Source organism: Phyllopteryx taeniolatus, chromosome 2 (assembly GCF_024500385.1).
Source record: "Phyllopteryx taeniolatus isolate TA_2022b chromosome 2, UOR_Ptae_1.2, whole genome shotgun sequence".
Classification (NCBI taxonomy): Eukaryota; Metazoa; Chordata; class Actinopteri; order Syngnathiformes; family Syngnathidae; genus Phyllopteryx; species Phyllopteryx taeniolatus.
The window spans coordinates 31734853-31752330 of record NC_084503.1 but is presented as its reverse complement, the minus strand read 5'-3'; the positions used below and the strand labels follow the sequence as shown (position 1 = coordinate 31752330).

The 17478-nt window shown below is 42.8% G+C and overlaps 1 protein-coding gene across 1 annotated transcript in view; it reads right to left on the bottom strand.

The window, feature by feature from the left end:
* LOC133474244 (zinc finger protein 710-like) overlaps nucleotides 1–17478 on the bottom strand; it is a 36303-nt gene that overhangs the window by 2511 nt on the left and 16314 nt on the right. Inside the window, exons 2-5 of the mRNA XM_061765729.1 lie at nucleotides 8392–8438; nucleotides 4264–5835; nucleotides 1186–1377; nucleotides 932–1103 (exon numbers count right to left, since the gene is read on the bottom strand). Coding sequence (XP_061621713.1) covers nucleotides 932–1103; nucleotides 1186–1377; nucleotides 4264–5835; nucleotides 8392–8436 — 1981 coding nt within the window. The 5' untranslated portion in view covers nucleotides 8437–8438. The remainder of the gene's footprint in view (nucleotides 1–931; nucleotides 1104–1185; nucleotides 1378–4263; nucleotides 5836–8391; nucleotides 8439–17478) is intronic.

Here is a 17478-nt window from a genome sequence, read left to right as displayed (position 1 = left end):
TTTGTTAATATTTCTCATCTGAGATAGGCTAAGAGAAAAAAAACACCTTTTCTAACAGTTCATTAATCAAATGTTACAAACTTCGGTTACTGTAAATTGACTGAATACGAGTGTTAGTGTATTTCCAATTTTACAAGGAAGGACTCACCACCCAGGGCTTGATACAGCGACCAAAATAGTTGCATATGTGACGCTTTTTTCAGTGTATAGTATATATAATATATAGTATATAATTTTAAAAATTACAGGAGGAGGGAATGCTCTCCAGTATTGTATATTTAGCAGTTGTGTTATGTGGATTGTTGCAAGAGTTTTATGAGATCTGAATGTCTGTAAGACGAAGTTGTCCGAGTGTGACTTGTCATCTGATAGGTAAATTAGAGGGTGGGGCATTTAAGAAGGCGGAAGAAGAGTTTGCTGTGTGTCTGCAGGATGAAGGCTTGAGTAAAACGAGTTGTTGGCATCATTAACAGTTTATTGTCACAATAAAGAGGTTTTTGATCGACCACTGCTTGTCTTCGTTTTGTCATCTTAGTAGACGTTAGCGTATATTGTCTGTTACAGCAGGTGGTTTGTGAAATCGCTGACGGGAGGACTAGTGTTAGCGGATACCTTTTCAGATGGCCGTTCATTGCACTTGTGCTTGTTATATTTGAGGATAGACTTACATATTTTACAAGTGACTGTGCTACCGGTCTCATTTTTAGTGAAATATTCGCACGTTTAAGGCATCGCTGCTTGTTTGATGCGTCAATCGACCAACAGTTGATTTCTGTGAGGCGTCCGTGTTATTAATACCAAAACACATGGTTTACGATTAGTCGACTTCAAGCTATCATCGTCATTCGTCATCGTAGTGGTGAAGTTGGCGCGACGACTAGTTGGTTCAACCCCTACTCAGTGCGTTTTTCTCAGGAAAAGCGCCACTCACCTTGTCCTTCAGGTGACACATCCATGCCGTGCTTGACCTTCATGTGCCTGCTTAGGTTCCCCTTTAGATTGAACTTGCTGGTGCAGTAGGGACACTTGAAGGGTTTACTGCCAGCGTGTAGATGCATGTGGCCCAGCAGGTTGTACATTCTGTTGAATGACTTGCCACACACCTGCAAACAATGAAAAAATTTTTTTTTTACCATCTATGGTACCGAAATATGAGGTGTGTCACTGTGCTGGGCAGATACTGACCTTGCATTTAAAGGGCTTGACGGGCAGGTGGACAATCATGTGGGTTTTGAGCGTCTGCTTCTGGATGAAGCTCTTGAAGCACACGTGACACTGGAAGGGCCGCACACTGTTGTGGATCAGCATGTGTCTCTTGAGGTTGGCCGACAGCGTGAACTCACGGGAGCACACCTCGCACTTGTGCCCTTTCATGCCCTGCAAAGACCCCCCAAAAATCTATCATTTGACATGTAACATGCAGGGTTTAAATAATGAGTTAATAATTATAAGTATAAACAAATGCAAGATAAACATGCTTTGACAAAGACAACACAAAGTCAAATAGTGGTTGATCCTCCCTTCTACCTTTGTGACTATTTTAATGTAACCAGGGATGTTCCAGGATTTCCCACATTTATTTGTGGTGGGTCGCCATAATTCAATTTTGGCAAATAGATTTGGGCTTTTACTGCATGGAAATTGTGCAGCGATGTGCTCCTTTTGTGTGCCTGCTAATGAACCAGACCACCGATCGCCTTTCTGATAAAATACAGTCCCACAAATGACTGAAGGATCAATATTTAATTTTGAGAATCGATGATCTGGTATCAGCGGCATCAACATTTCAGACAGTATCGATGCTTCCCCACACCAGTGACGTTGCTCCAGCCGCCGTATAATGGCGTCTCGTCATAGCGAAAAAGACGAAGTGGAATTTAATCAAAGCTTGCAGCGCCGAGCACGGCGAGCTCGCTCGCCCAGCTACCTCTTCCCACACGTAACTTAACTCAGTTGCCTCCTTTGTCCACAATTACACAATTTTGAAGTTATGTAAATGATTTTTGTGAAACAAATAAGGATACTTTGCTTTTATCTGAACATGTTTCCATTATTGTCTTTTAAAGCTATAACTCGAGTCACTGTCAATCTTTATTATATACAAAGCTACAGTGTGCTAATTACGTTAGACTACACACATCATGCATGATCCAGTGCTATCAATGTAAACGTTAATGTAGAGTGCTGTAAATGTTTGATTTTTACGTTTTCCATGAATGTCTTTGTATATATTTATTTAAGCGAATGGATTTTTAAAATTTAATTATTTTAATGAATAATAAAATATTCCACTTTTTTCTGTGGTGTTGCATGTTGCACTGTTCTGGAAAGGTTTGAGGAATGTTGCAATGGTGAATTTCAAGTATTTTTTTTTTTTTTTTATTAATATAAATGGTGACCAAAATGCACCAAAATGGGCTCCGGTAGTTTTTCAAAAACATAACCTCCTGCCTCTGGCTCGGGTGAGTTAATCCGGAAAGCTAAATGGTCCAAAGGGGTGCTGCCTACTTTTCCCACCAGAGGGAGCACACATGAAAAGACTATAAGAAAAGTGGTCTGTGAGACTTCCAAGAAGCCGGCAGCATCATTGAAGGAGCTGCAGGCATTTCTGGCACGTTCTGCCTGCCTAGTACATCCATCCATTTTCTGTACCTCACCAGGGTCGCGGGTCGTGCTGGAAGTTATCCCAGCTATCTTCGGGCGAGAGGCAGGGTACACCCTGAACTGGTCGCCAGCCAATCGCAGGGCACATAGAAACAAGCAACCATTGGCGCACACGTTCACAACTAAGGGCAATTTAGAGTCTTCAATCAATCTACCATGCATGTTCTGGGGATATGGGAGGAAACCAGAGTGCCTGGAGAAAACCCACGCACGCACGGGGAGAACATGCAAACTCCACACAGGCGGGGCCGGGATTTGAAACCCGGTCCTCAGAACTGTGATGCAGATGTGCTAACCAGTCTCCCCCCGTGCCGCCCTGCTTAGTACATGTGACAACAATCTCTTGTCTTCTCCATATGTCTGGGCTATGGGGAAGAGTGGCAAGACTCAAGTCTTCACTTGCAAAGAAAAACTGAAATTTCTGCAATGCATTTTAGGTAATGTGTGGTCCAATGAAACCAAGGTTAAACTTCCACCCATCCATCCATTTTCCGTAGCACTTATCCTCACAGGGGTTGCGGGTGTGCTGAAGCCTATCCCAGCTGGGTGAGAGGCGGGGTACACCCTGAACTGGTCACCCGCCAATCGCAGGGCACATATAAACAACCAGTCACACTCACATTCACACTTATGGGCATTAATTTAAACACTAATTTAGAGCATTCAATTAACCTACCATGCATGTTTTTGGAATGTGGGAGGAAATCGGAGTATGCAGAGAAAACCCATGCAGGCACGGGGAGAACATGCAAACTGCACACAGGAGAGGCCAGATTTGGCAATTTCAAACAATGTTGTTCGATGTCGAATAGATGTTAGCTGTGTGCTGAACGGTTGGTAAATAAAGCGAATTAAAAAAGTACAGTACAACAGCACTACACTGTCTAAACCATAAAAGGACTAACTGACATAAAACAGCATTTTAACAACTATACAATGGCGCTAGGCATGCTGGGAAATCTTCTGATAGTGAGCCACTGTTTTAATTATGATGCCATCGTTGACGTCATCGTGGCGGCTTGCTGTCAGAGGATGTCCCAGCGTGCCTATCAGCGTTGTGTAGTTGTTAAAATGGTTTTTAAGTCAGTCAGTCCCCTAAACCCATAAATAGTTGTGATAATGTGAATGTTAATCTTATGTGTGGTTATTCCCCGTTTGCAGCTGTATTTCTTAACTTTTTTTTAATTATCTTGCACCAGGAATGAACCTGTTATCCCGGAACATGATCACTCTAGCTTTCAGTACGTTGCGCAAGCCAGCTGTCATGCCAATGGTCACGTGGGAGGTGGAAAATATCTCTGTAAAGCCGCAATGTCAAAACGAAACACTAGGGTGCATCACAGCCTCAATACTTACACACAATATAGGAGTTGATGAACATTTTAAATGTGAACCTAAATATCAGAGGTGTGGACTCCACTCACATACATGACTTGGACTCAAGTCAGACACTTCGCGACAGGGTTGGGTCCCTATCAATTGCGAATAGCAGAGGGACACTGTACCAATTTAAACTGCACTTTGCTGCTTTTTGGAGAGGCAGGGTATACCCTACCTGTCAATCACAGCATTGAGAGACATGGACACAAATAGGGGTACCTTATGGGTTAGCGAGTGCTGGCGTAGGTGGTGCAGCTGCACAAACTCCAAGCCACACTGGGAGCAGGTGTAAGGTCTGGGACTCTGGTGCTTCAGCAGGTGATTCTGGAGCTGACTGCGGTAGGCAAATGACTTGTTGCACTCGGTGCACTGGAAGGTGTGAGGCCCCTGGTGGCTAGTCTGGTGGCGCTTAAGGTGGGCGTAAGTGGGGAACTCCAGGCCGCATTGCGAGCACACATGGCAGCGGCCGCGCTCGTGCTTGACCTCGTGCGCGCGCAGCTCACTGGGGTAGGCAAAACCGCGGCGGCAGAAGCGGCAGCTGTACGGCTTGACGTCGGTGTGCTGCAGCATATGGCGCTTCAGGTGGCTGGTCTGCGTGAAGCCCTTCTTGCACACGGTGCACTTGTGCGGCCGCGTGCCCTGGTGGGTCAGTAGGTGGGTCTGGAGGTGGCTAGGCTGCTTGAAGAGTTTGCCGCAGTGGGGGCAGGCGTGCGGCTTGATGCCGTTGTGGCCCAGAATATGCGTGACGAGATTGTATTTTGACGTGTACGACTTGTCGCACATGCGACACTTCCAGCGCTTCAATCCGTCGCCCACGTCCACGCAGTATGACTCGTCGATCTGGATGTTGATGTCCAGGCGGTCCACCCTGCGGCCGCCGTGTCGCCGGGGGGGCTGCGGAGGCTGAGGCTGCTGGTGCTGCCCACCTCCGCCGCCGTTACCGTCCGTCCACATCATGTTCTGGCTGCCGTCTTCGTACTCGGGCCCCATGGACATTTCCCCCGAGTCGTAGCTACCCACTTCGCTGGTCTGGAAGTAGCTGCTGATGGCTTCATCTTGCTGGTTAGGCTTCATCACGTTGTTGCCCTGGTGATCTACCTCCTCCTCACCCTCGCTGACACCTCGACTGTGGCCCCCCAGGGGACGCTGGCCCTGCAGTCCTCTGTGCTCCCCTCCTCGGTGGGCCACCTGGGTGGGAGGAGGGTGGACGTGGGTGCTGGCTTGCTGCTGGTTGGAGGCCTCTCGCTCACACTCTGAACAGTTCTTGTTGGTTCCTCTCAGGGTGGCCGGGTCCACTTGAACCAACCCCCCCCTGGGAGCCATATTGTTAAGCATGTGAACACATGAGGTCATGACCGAGTTCACCACTTCCCCTTTGATGTGAGACACAGTGCCGTCACCGCCTTGGAGGGCATGGCGATCAGGGATGACCATTTTAACATCAGGGTGCTGAGGTGGCCCCTGCTGCCACCTTCTTTGACTGCAGCTGGGTTGCATCTGTCCGTCCTCCGCTAAATTATCCCCAAGGTAATCTCCGTTTGCACCGATAAGCTGGTCTGCGTACTCGTAGTCCACTCCGTCTACTGGTTGCGCGGGCGACTCTTTGGGCTCACCAGTGTAGAAGCCGTTGGGTGCGATGGTTGCGCCGAAGACTTCATTCTGCGAGATGAGACCTAGCACGGCAGCCTGGGCCAAGGACAGCACAACGACTGGATCTGTTTGTGTGCCTGTGTCCACCAGCCTGGCCATTACCTTGGGCTCACATCTACCCAGGCGCCGGCTCGCCTCCTCCTGTGAGACACAAAGACACAAACACTCAGTCATGACAATTTTTGTGGTTACAAATGATGTACAGTGAACTAGTTTGCACCACTTCCAGTGTGCAAGCCAACCACAGGAGTAAAGTTGTTGTTTTTTTTGTTACTGTTTTTCCTTTGATTGTTTAATATTTTTTGCCAACAAGTGTCGATCCATCCATTCTCTAGAATGCGTAACCTGTTCAGCGTCGTGGGGAGCTGGTCTAGAGCTGCCAACCTATAGAAATTTACTTCCTGAATTTGTCAAAAATAGCGTACCCCCAAGCAGCTACCCCGTCTCTCAGAGGCTGGACACAGTGCCGTACTGGCCGGTTATGTCGGACGCTGGATTTTTTTTCTCCCAGAGTACACAAAACAATCAGTGTTACGGCCGTAAGAGTAACCGTTCTGTGATTTACGTAACAAAATACGGACATTCCGTAACATTTAGCAGCTCTGCTGGTGTCTATCCCAACTGACTTCCAGCAAAAGGGAGACTACACTCTGGAATGGTTGGCAGTCAAACTCAGTGTACATATTGAGATAGAAGACCAATAAAGGGTATTGGCATCAGCCCTAAAAATCACACATCGGTCAGGGTCTACTTAAAACACAAGAGCACAGACATCTGCTGGGTAAAGTACTTTCCCTCTGTCGCGTGATGTTATTTCGAGCCAGAGAAATCTTCTCGCTTGGTGTGCTGCTGGAACAGCCAGGTAACGTTTGCACAACTTGGCCAAACGGGGAAACCTGTCCTGGTTCAGGGTCCACCACAGCAGCAGGGCCTGCACGTTGGGAATTTGCAATGTTTGCAAATAATCAGGGACCTCTTCGTATGCGATAGAATAATTCCCCACTTTCCTTCCACTTTGAGCCAAAAAACAAAATTTTCAAAATCCTGCTTGAGCCTGGATTTTTTCCCCTTTACTGGTTCTCCCTCACCTACTAAAGCTGCAGATTCTGGAAAAAAAAGACAATTTAAATCAATTAAGATGTGATTTCATTCAGCGCACTCATCTGTTGCTGGAGGAGGCAGAGCAAAAAACATGTGATTAGCACCTTGTCTAAGTCACGCTCTAAACATAATTGTGGAGTAGTCAAGTCTGTAACAACCCCTAATTCCTACTCATGTTTACAAAATCACTGAGTGGGAACTGAACTTATGCTGACTGCACTGAAGTCAGGCAAGTGTACCACTACACCAGTGACTTTTTTCTGTTGCCGTTTTTCATTTGATTATTTTATACTTATGGCCTAGAGAGTTTCATACAAATATTTACGGTAATTATAACTTGACTGTTGCAATAGCAATGGCAAAGATTATCCTGGCTCGGGGTCGGCAGTGGCTGGGTTTTGGGGTACTGACAGAGAATCAAACCTGGGGCCATCTGCATGTGTTCCAACTTATTTACAAAATTGAGTTTAGTTGGAAACCAAGTGGTTAGCACGTCTGCCTCACAGTTCTGAGGTTTCCTCTGTGGAGTTTGCATGTTCTCCCCCGTGCTTGCGTGGGTTTTATCCGGATACTCCTGTTTCCTCCCACATTCCAAAAACAAGCATGCTAGGTTCATTGAACTCTAAATTATTACCCATAAGTGTGAATGTGAGTCTGAATGGTTGTTTGTCAACCGTATTTGCACTGTGATTGACTGGTGAACAGCACAGGGTGAACCCCCTCTTTTCAAAAGTCCACTAGTATAGGCTCACGTGCCCCTGAAACTTTAATGAGCACAAGCACTAAAGAAAATAGATGGAATGATTGGTTACGTTGGTGTCACAGGAACGAAACTGGCTTAAACCAAAGACCCCCTGTATCATAATTCATCTGTACAGCTGAACTGAAACCATGCGCCACATAGTGTAATCATATTGGAAATTTCGCTCTTCTCTTATTGGTTGCAAGGATGTAAACAGGAAGAATGCTTGCTCTAGTTTTGTTGTGATCTATATCGCAGTATTTGCACTTGGCAGAGGTGAAAACAAATAGGGACTCATTCAAGTAAATGATAGAAGATACACACACAGTAGATATTTCTCGTAGCACCAAAACATGGCAAGATATTCTCATATATAGACAGTGTGTGTACTCCTCAAACAATCTTCCAACTGAGACACCATCTCTGATCCAGCATGTTCACCATGTGTACTATGTATGTGTGTTGAGGGGGATTAGATGAGCCACTGAGCTACACTAATCAACAAACACAGCATACGAGGGCAGGAAGGGAGATTAAGATAAAAACAATGAAAAAACGTGACCAAAACATGACAACAAAACAGAGATGAAGAAAGAAGGAAGCAGAGAGAAAAAGGGTAGAGAAGAAGAGAGATAAGGAGAGAGAAGGGGGAAGGGCAGAGAGTGAGGGAAGAGGAAGATGAGTGCCATGCTACAGGAGGAAGAAAGATATGTAGCGAGACAAGGGAAGAGGAAGAATGACAAAAAGACAACAATCATATTGCATGAAAGCCCTCCTTGAGGACCAACTGGAACGAACTTTGAAAGCAGCTCAGTAAAGAATAGTAGCCATTAATGAAGTCAGCGTTAACTCACCACACTCCTCCTGCTGTGAGGCTTCAGGTGCTTTAAGGACCTCATCCCTAAGAGCGAGAGTGCCGAGTGAGATGAGGCTCACTTGCTATTTATACGCCAGGACGGACGGGAGGCGGGACCTGTATCGACCTGCCTCCCTTCATCCCAGCCAAACATATGAACCAGCCGTGTTTAAAAACCAAACAAAAAAAAAAAGTAACAAATGCCTCACAGATACTCGCTAAGGTGCATTTTCTGTATTGTGAGCATCCATCATGTATCAGTCTAGAAATGTGTTGGGAGGGCGCAGACAAATGGGAGAGCGAAAGATTGTGTCAAGTGACTGACGTGCAGGAGCAAATGAAGGATGAAGGAGAGAGAAAAGAGAGGGAGGGGAGAGGAAGAGAGGGGGGAGGGGAGAAGGGGAGCAGGATGTGGTAGGAAAAAAAAATAAAAAGGAAACGGAAGCTTCCTGGCATCACACCTAATTCCTGATCGTCAATCATCAGCCAAATAAGGCAGAGAGGGGAGAAAAAGGTGTCAAAACTGCTACATGGTGCCAACTGTAGGCCAAGAGGGTCATGTTTATCCTGCCAGTGATGCAAGTTAGACCACGGCAAAAGGTTTTAAATAAACTGTTAATCTCACAGGGAAAGACACTAGCTGGACACATGATTAGGTACACAAGTACAATCTAATGAGATGCTCTGTAAGAGCTGTTTTGAAACATTAGCAAAGAAAAATGCAGTTATCCTGCACAGGGTAAAAGAGTTATTAATTTTGTTATTATTATTATAGATGTAGTTTGCAGTGCTGTAGAACAGTGTGATGACAATCATCAATCCATCCATCCATTTTCTGTAGTGCTTATCCTTACGCGGGTCGCGGGCGTGCTGGAGCCTATCCCAGCTATCTTCGGGCGAGAGGCGTGGTACACCCTAAACTGGTCGCCAGCCAAACACAAGTGATGACAACCAACGAACCAGAAATGGCATGATGTAGCGATAGCATTGCGCCACAAGTGTTACACGCCTCTCAATCCTGGCTGCTCAAGACAATATGACTAAAGTGACATTACCACAGCAACAACAATGGCGAATAGGCATAGGCCATTTTTAGATTCTGAGTGTATGATAAAAACGTGAGCAAAAATAATTGCAGTATCACGGTATTGCAATTACAACTCTAAAAGGTATTTTTAAATGTGTGTCAATAACGTTTTTCCACTGAGCGCACTCTTTAGGTACATTAGTAAAAATAAAATAAGCAGACTTAAAAACTTAAATCAAAATGTAGTACATAAGTAAAATTACTTATTTTTCAGAAAATGACTAGCTACTTCTCTGCTCTTCTCCGCTTTGTAAGGTAACATTAGAGCAGAAAAAAAAAACTGATGTTAGCCATGCTAGTTAGCAAGTTGTCCACCTCAGTAGCGAGGCTTAAGTATTTATTTCACCGATTGTAGATGTGCTATCATCCATTTTGCGTTTTATGGTAATTTATACTGTTACCTTGAAATTTTCAAAGAGTTATAGGGGGTGCTCTCGCAAATGTGACATTGTATTAGAAATATTGCCTCTTCTCGCAGACACTCTTCGGAAGCCTGTTTTGCATAGCCGTTACCAACCCGCGGTTGGTGGGTTGGTAATGGATATGCAAGGTGGTGGTATGCCTCGCCTCCGCCAAGACGCGCAGCTTGGTCTGCCAGAGAAGAGGAGGCTCAAGACGAAGCGGGCTCCCAGCGCGACTTGCGAGGGGCACGAACAGACGAAGGTTAGAACAAAGGTAAAGAAGTAACGCTATCACAAAAAAACAAATATGTCACCAAACAGATCCAGAAGTTCGAACAGATCGAATTTATGTTATATTATGCTGTCTCTCTGTTGACATAGCTAGAAAGCTAAACACGTGCATAGACAGTAACTCGCGCTATGTTCTTGTTGTACGGAGCGGTTCTGCTCGTTAGTTGACGGGAATGACGTCTCATTCACGCGGATGAATATTGAAAATTATTTCAAGCGAATCACGAAAAAGCCTCGTCCTGAGGACACACGCCAACATGCTGTAGAGTATGCGAGTTCAGAAGCAACAGGTGAGAGACTTAGCACTTAACACAAGGCTGGCCCTAATTTATTTTCTCCTTTGCCTTTATGACTGCATCAGCAAACAAACACACAAATGCTGCATTTAAGTGGCTCAAAAACTCAGTTTAAGTTATGGCTGTATGTGACACAGCACAGTAAATTTATTAGCTGCATTACTGTATATCTTCAGTTATTAATAACCATTTTTTGAACTTTTTTGTTCATTTTGTAATTTTATTATTCCTATATTTCAGGGATGTTGTGTCAGTTGCGCAGAATGCACAATCCTACAGCTAAGAATGGCCCAGGAAGGAGGGCTTTGTTGAGTTTGGAGCAGAAGTTTACAGAAAAGACTACTTGGACCAGCCGGCATATCACCACAAAGCACCACAAGGACAAAGCATCTCTCACACTCACTTTTCAATAATGATTAGGGTAAGAGCATCATTTTAATGATTAAAACAATCTTTCAAACTTGCTGTCATGGGTGCAGTTTTGACAGTTATGTTTTCAATGAATCCTTTGGTGAAAACATCACTCCACAATCGCTTACAAGAATACCACCTGGCCGCCTGCTTCAAAATATCTATCAATGGACACGATCCTGTGGACATAATTTTTTTTAATATCTTTGAAATATCTTTTTAGGAAGCCATGTAAAATTCAATGTTCCAGTGAAGAGTGCAAACTCTGCAAGAAAATGTAAAACTTGTTACATCTTGTGATTTGTTATGTACCTTATTTCTTATTTACTGTAAGTAAGCCATTTTATTTGTATTGAACTTTCCTTTATTTGGTGTTTGATATTAGTTTACATTAACTTGTGCATTTATATAAGTTAGCAAATTCATTTTTTTAAGTTAGCAAATGTAATTTTTTATTGAATTTCTTATGCCATTCGGTGTTTGTGTAAACTCAACATTAATTTGTTTTCAAAAGCATTTTATTATTAGCATCCATTAAAATAAAAGTACAGTATTCTTTTAAAATCCAAATCTTAACTTTATTTTTTTATTTTTTTTTAAGGGGTGGGGTGGTGTCCACAAATATCGATGCGCAAAAGGAGATTCCCCGCCGCCTCCTCCCAACGCTCCCACCAGGTGCCCACCACCGCAAATAGATTCCAATCCTGTGGGAAACGTATAACCCACAAACTTCCCGGCTTCCAGAGGTGTAACAGAGCCAGGATGATGACAGAAAGCCAGGACCGCGTTGTGAAGTTTAACACCTGATTCTCACTTCTCCCGCACTGTTGTGTTCAAAGTAATTGAAACAAAAAGTACTTTGTACATCATGCCAGACGCTGGCATCATCAATTTATCTAATAGCCGGATGCCATATGAAAGCGCAGTTGGGGCAATGTCCTCCTTTACTGTATGATGTGTGAAAGGCAGAGTGACAGAGTCCAGCTCAAGAGTTAGACCAACTCTAGGGTTTGATGTGAAGAGACTGTCCTCGCCGAGGCACATGCAGAAATCTCTCAACTGAGTTAAGGGCGAACACCGAAATTTGTTTTTGTTTCAATTTAACATCGGTTAACCTATTTTGTAATTCAAGAATGTTAACAAGCATAATGCACAATGTCAACTGCCCTCATTGAACCTCCCTCCTCAACTTCCCTAAAAATTACATCCATCACACGATAGGTTGCGTAGTTTTATTATACAATGGTTAATTCCAGGCGGCACGGTGGCCGACTGGTTAGAGCGTCAGCCTCACAGTTCTGAGGACCTGGGTTCAATCCCCGGCCCCGCCTGTGTGGAGTTTGCATGTTCTCCCCGTGCCTGCGTGGGTTTTCTCCGGTCACTCCGGTTTCCTCCCACATCCCAAAAACATGCATTAAATTGGAGACTCTAAATTGCCCATAGGTATGACTGTGAGTGCGAATGGTTGTTTGTTTGTATGTGCCCTGCGACTGGCTGGCAACCAGTTCAGGTTGTACCCCGCCTCCTGCCCAATGACAGCTGGGATAGGCTCCAGCACGCCCGCGACCCTAGTGAGGAGAAGCGGCTCAGAAAATGGATGGATGGTTAATTCCATTTTACAATTGTATGACAGTAAAGCATGGTAAAGGTCCTGTATTTTGGCTATTTTGCCCTCCATAAAGTGACTAACATGGACTTAGTGTAAAAGTGTCAAAAATAAATAAATAAATAATAATTCAATAAAAAAAAAAACCTTGGTGTTGTCGAGAGTGGACAGCAAAAGCCCCTTTGTAGCTACTTCTGCTTGACCCAGTTTTGTATCACTTTGTATTTGGCAAAGACCGCCCCCTTTCCTCTGACTGGTTGCCTCAGTGTAGAAAACCCACTTGAGCACACACGTGTTTGTTAGGTTGACCGGGCTGGTAGGGCTATTCGCTAGTTACACAGATAAGCTCGAGAAATTCGGATGACCTGATTTCAGGCCTCCCAGCAGAAAAACCTCTGGAACTCAGGAATGCGTGGAACATTTTAATTTGTATTTCACATGTTTACTGAGGCACCATAGAGACAATATTGCATGCCAAGTACAACCCGAATTCCAGTGAAGTTCGGACATTGTGTTAAACATAAATAAAAACAGAATACAATGATTTGCAAATCATGTCCAACCTATGTTTAATTGAATACACTACAAAGACAAGATATTTAATGTTCAAACTGTTCAACGTACAATTGCAAGGAATTTAGGGATTTCATCATCTACGGTCCATATCATCATCAAAAGGTTCAGAGAAGCTGAAGAAATCACTGCATGTAAGCGGCAAGGCCGAAAACAAACATTGAATGCCCGTGACCTTCGATCTCTCAGGCGGCACTGCATCAAAAACCGACATCAATGTGTAAAGGATATCACCACATGGGCTCAGGAACACTTCAGAAAACCAATGTCAGTAAATACAGTTCGGCGCTACATCCGTAAGTGCAACTTGAAACTCTACTATGCAAAGCAAAAGCCATTTATCAACAACACCCAGAAACGCCGCCGGCTTCTCTGGGCCGAGCTCATCTAAGATGGACTGATGCAAAGTGGAAAAGTGTTCTGTGGTCCGACGAGTCCACATTTCAAATTGCTTTGATAATTGTGGACGTCGTGTCCTCCGGGCCAAAGAGGTAAAGAACTATCCGGACTGTTATGGACACAAAGTTCAAAAGCCAGCATCTGTGATGGTATGGGGCTGTGTTAGTGCCAATGGCATTGATAACTTACACATCTGTGAAGGCACCATTAATGCTGAAAGGTGCATACAGGTTTTGGAGAAACATATGCTGCCATCCAAGCAACGTCTTTTTCATGGACGTCCCTGTTTATTTCAGCTAAGACAATGCCAAACCACATTCTTCACGTGTTACAACAGCATGGCTTCGTAGTAAAAGAGTGCGGCTACTAGACTGGCCTGCCTGCAGTCCAGACCTGTCTCCCATTGAAAATGTGTGACGTATTATGAAGCGTAAAATACGACAACGGAGACCCCGGACTGTTGAACAGCTGAAGCTGTACATCAAGCAATAATGGGAAAGAATTCCACCTCCAAAGCTTCAACAATTAGTGTCCTCAGTTCCCAAACGTTTATTGAATGTTGTTAAAAGAAAAGGTGATGTAACACAGTGGTAAACATGACCCTGTCCCAGCTTAATTGGAGCGTGTTGCAGCCATAAAATTCTAAGTTCATGATTATTTGCTAATAATAATCAAGTTTATCAGTTTGAACATTAAATATCTTGTCTTTGTAATGTATTCAATTAAATATAGGTTGAACATGATTTGCAAATCATTGTATTCATTTTTTTATTTATGTTTAACACAATGTCCCAACTTCATTGGAATTGGGGTTGTACTAGAAAGAGTTGGTTTGGCAAACTATGTCCGCTTTAAAATATCACTTGAAACATGGCCTGTACAGTTAAATAAAAGGTATTATGATGGCGAATGTCTGACCCTAGAACTGATTCAATTTGTATTGAAATATAAAATGAGGTCTCCCAGAACTGATTCCAAGGTTCCATTGTAATTCAAACATCTCTCTGTACAGCAGACATTGTGACCACACTATGTCCTTGTTGGCAGGCCATGTTCATGTCACATTCCTGATCCCGCTCATAGAAAGAAAGCCACGTTTACACACCCGATGGCTCGGCATTCCCTTCAACTAAGCACCTCGACCTAAACCTCTCAAACTGTGACTCTTTTCTACCCAGCATTTTGGACAAACACTTTGTAGAATATTTCCCCCCAGGCATTCTCCCATTTTTATCCCACTTTGAGATATGAAGTACTGTTAAGAAACTGAGAAGCACAACATTTTAAGGTGCACCACATAAAATGCACCAAAACAATCACCAATGGGAAATAGAAAACTATGAATCTGGTGGGATACTATATTATAACCTAAACTACTGTAGTTCTTAAAATAGTGGCCAGTGAGGGGGCAAATTAAGGAGCTGTCTATTTGAGGTAATGCGTACATTTCTTTTTTTTAATCAAGTAGACAATGCACCTGGCAATTAAATTAGGCACAGCGTCTATTACAGAAGAGGCAATTATTTGAAGAGATACAGTATGAAAAGTATAAGTACATACAATACAATAAACAATAATTTTGTGCTATTTGAGTGAATGTGCACTACATTCTTGTGAGAACGTGACCATATAAATCATGTACACATATAACAATACAAATTAAGATCAGAAACTAAATAAAATGTTAAAAATCATTTGTAAAATAATACATAAAAATAATTTTAAAACTAATACAACAAATAAAATTGCATTTAAAGGGCAGAAATAAATAACAGCTCCTATTGTACTTTTAGATTTTACTTTTATTTTTTGAACCAATCAAATTATCAAAACGTGGCGAGATCAGGTCTACTCTGAATTTTTCTTTGCGCAAATCATATCACAATATCTTTTGATAAATTTACTTATTTATGGATTCAAAGCTCTTATACAACGCACTGGATAAAGTCTGATTTTCATACTATCGATTGGGGTGTGCTCCAGCCACTTGTTGAGTGCATATGCAAACACCGGGCAGATTTGACCATGGAGTAGGTGACTGGAGGGTTAAATACGGAGACAAATGCGCACAAACCTGATCAACATTGTGCCTGAGTCTTTGTACTTGTCAAAGTTTGTATTTTAATTGTAACACATTGTGGTGGTGGAGGGGGCTGGAATAAACAACAAGATAGAGAGAATAAACAAGATAGAGAGAACAATGAGGAAAGAGAAAGAGGAAAGCTGCAGAGGACAAAATGGGGGCACAATAGAGGAAGAAGGGGAAGAGAGAGAGGGAGGGAACAGATGATTGCACAGAATGAAAGAGGGATTTTGAAGGGGAGGAGATAAAGAGAACAGGGGTGGGAGGGGTGAGGAAGAGAGGCGGCAGTGGGGGAAGGGAGGATGGAGAGGAAGGAGGGAAAAAAAGCAAGCAAAAAAAAAGGAAGGAGGGAGGGAGATTGGGGAAGGAGTGCAGTGTGGGAGAGAAGGGTGATATGATGGAAATGGAGTGAGAGCGGAGGGGAGAAGCGAGAGAGAGAGAGAGAGAAGGGTGCTGAAAAGAGGGGGAGGGGAGAGAAAAACAGAGAGGAAGAGGGGAAAAACAGTGAACAAGGGAGGGATAGAGAGCACGAGAGAGAGTAGAGAGGAAGGAAGAGAGAGCGAGAGAGAGAGAGACGGCACAAAGCAATGCCTCACAAAAACATGGCTGCAGTGAAGGGAGAAAAGGGGGGAAAGGAAAATTGTTGCTTTGGTTGCTCTATTTTTTTCTTCAACACACATCACAATTAACCACTTGTCACCTGTCACCACCAAGCTGGAGTGCTATTCATTGTGATGTGTTCACAGACCTTTACTGGACACAACATTAGGTTCACGTGCACAATCTAATGAGCTCCAACAAAGAGCAAAATAATGTCTCATACTATATAAAGCTACACTAATTAAAAATAAATAAATAAATACCTCTCGGTACAAAAGGACGACAACCACAACTCAAAAGCCACAGGCAGAGCTGCCAACCTATAGAAATTCACTTCCAGAACAATTGGTCCAAATTTGTCTATAGTTACATATTTTTTACATTTTGTCAAGAACATTACTGCGGGACAGTTATTGCAGAACATTATGTAATAGGATGAAAATAATTCTGTATATTGTTCATGTGCGCAACATAATCATTCATCTATAATCGTAATCGCAGCCTGGATCAAAAGTATATGACGTACCATTGTGAAAAATATCTATGTCTGTGGATTAACAAGCCTTTACCGATTCTGTTTTCAACCGTAGTTTAAAAAAAAAAAAAGTCTATCAAATCAGATTAAGGTCTCAAAAGTCAAAATTAAAACTCACCACTATTTTGCAAGCAAAGAAATTAATATAATAACATCAAACAATAAGACTGGATTTGATAGTTTATGCATGAACAATAGTTTAGGTTTCTATTTTGTACAATGTACTTCATCAACAAATGTCTTGTATGGAATTGTTGTATTTCCTGTATCCACTATTGCTGCTGAAACAATGCAAATTTCCCCCAATGGGACTAATAAAGGTTATATTATAAATATTTTAGGGCTACAACTAACAATTATTTTAAGTCAATTAATCTGTCGATTACTTTTTCTATTAAGGAATGAATCGGATAAAAAAACAGTTTTTAATTTCCATTCCTTTATTCAAAAACAGGACATTATTTCAAATTGACATTGCAGACAATGCACAAATTGAGTATGATTCAGTTTGGTCCATAACGTGAGAAAATAGGCAAAAATGTTGATCATTCTTTTCCAAAGTAAAAGCAGATGTTGGCAAATGTCTTACTTCGATTATACACAAAGATAATCAATCAGTCTGCTTTTATTGATGACTATAGGAATCTGAGAATATTTACTGGTGAGAGGCTGAAATTATGAGGATTTGGACAATTTGAATTTAAACAAGGTCTCTAAACGATTAATTGATTATCAAAATATCGATTAATTTGATCATCGATTAGTTGTTTATTTAAACTTTGTACCTCTAATATGTTTATTAA